Below are 1,721 nucleotides of genomic sequence, written 5' to 3' on the forward strand. Positions count from 1 at the left end.
GAGGGTTGACACCAAAAATAATAATATTCCCCTCAACTCCATATTGAATAAATATTGAATATTAGTGTGCTATATATTGGGCCGTGGCCACATAATAAATGATTGAATGGGCCGGGGTAAGTTCTAAAGTTTGAGTTTAATTGACACCTTGAACTTAATAAATATTTTATTTTAAATTTATTCCACTCCAATGCTTAAAGTGATGAACTACAAATGACAACTGAATACATTTATAGTTAAAGCAAAAGTACGGAAGATAGCAAATATTTATTAGAATTGCAAGATCTATAGATCTAAAAAGCTAACTTTCTTTACATTGTCTTTTCTTGAACAAAATCTAATACTGGGGATCATCTTTCATGACTTCCATAAAGAAGGAGAATGCATAAGAACATTACCAATGTTCGGAGATTGATATCCCATGTCCGAAAATCTCAAAACATGATCAGCAGAATAATTAGGTGTGTATAAAGGAAAATCTTGCAATAATGTACGATTGCGTGATCGAGGTGTAGGAGGAACAGAGGAAGAAGCCTCCCTAACATCACCATTTTCATCATACTTCTCCTCTGCAGCATTCGAACACAATCCTTTTTTCTCGTAGCAAATATCACTAATTGAAATATCTTTATTTAATTTCAAGTTTTGATCATCAGAAGTAGATGACTCGTTTACATCACGATCATTGGGTACTGCATCATCAGTTTGGTGCATAAAGCCGGTAAGCTTTTGCACCAACGCCATAAATTCACTAGGCCGCGTGTGGATGATCTTGGGAGAACGTACGTAAACTATCACAGGAAGCTTTCGATGGTATTGGGCTGATTTTTGTATGACATTCGAATGCTTGTTGATCTGCAAAGGCGAGGGACGTGGTCCATTGATCACCCTTTCTGGTCTATCTTGATCGAAAGAATGAGGGCTCATGTGTGAATGTTGAATTCCTCGAAAACAAGCTACCTAAAGCGCGATCAGATCACTGCATATGAAGGTGAAGTTTTTATGTTTTGGAGAGGAAAAGATGGAGAATATATAGGAAATTTCTTATGTGATGGGGAAAGATATGCAGGTAGATTAGATAATTTAATATCTCCAGCTAAGCTAATCACATTGTCAACTTTACTGTATTATGCAGATTACTTTAGGGTTTAGTAGAAAGCTGTAACGTGCGAAGATGACAAATACATGCAGAACACACTTCTAACTTTACAAATTTGTTGAGAAATGTACTTCAAACATAAGATTTGAATATTGAGACGTACGTAACTATGCAGTTGTTAATGTTATTGCGGTAACTTGAGTCGTTAAAATTTAATCGAAAGAACAAAGCACATGCTTGACCAGCTATGTTTTACAGCTTGCAGGAGCATGAAGTCAAGTTTAGCTCATAGTTTGAAGCCAAGTTCAACGACTTGCTATGTATATATTCCAATTACAAATTGGTATGAAGTTGACAATATCTAATCGTTTAATCAAAATACACGGTCATCCTTTTGCGGGTCAATGTCGATCTGCAGTGTCATTAAAGCTTAAGACTATTTTATAGTATCAAAACATGTAAAAACTTTCTTCAGTCTAGGGAGCACAGGTGTAACAGAATAAAAAGGGACGGAGACAATATTAGAAAACTACTATATTGGGTGATGGATTTTGGTCAAAACTTTGTCTAAAACAGCATAATAATGCGAGTAAAAGCATGAATGAATAATAATATGATCTCT

At 35.3% G+C, this 1,721-nt stretch overlaps 1 protein-coding gene across 1 annotated transcript; it reads right to left on the minus strand.

Moving 5' to 3' along the window:
- Nucleotides 1–357: 357 nt before the first annotated feature.
- On the minus strand, nucleotides 358–927 carry LOC141680779 (uncharacterized). The gene has a single exon (XM_074486904.1). The coding sequence runs from the start codon at nucleotides 925–927 to the stop codon at nucleotides 358–360; it is 570 nt and encodes a 189-aa protein (XP_074343005.1).
- Between the last annotated feature and the right edge of the window lie 794 nt (nucleotides 928–1,721).

The sequence above is a fragment of the Apium graveolens genome, chromosome 8, assembly GCF_009905375.1.
Source record: "Apium graveolens cultivar Ventura chromosome 8, ASM990537v1, whole genome shotgun sequence".
Classification (NCBI taxonomy): domain Eukaryota; kingdom Viridiplantae; phylum Streptophyta; class Magnoliopsida; order Apiales; family Apiaceae; genus Apium; species Apium graveolens.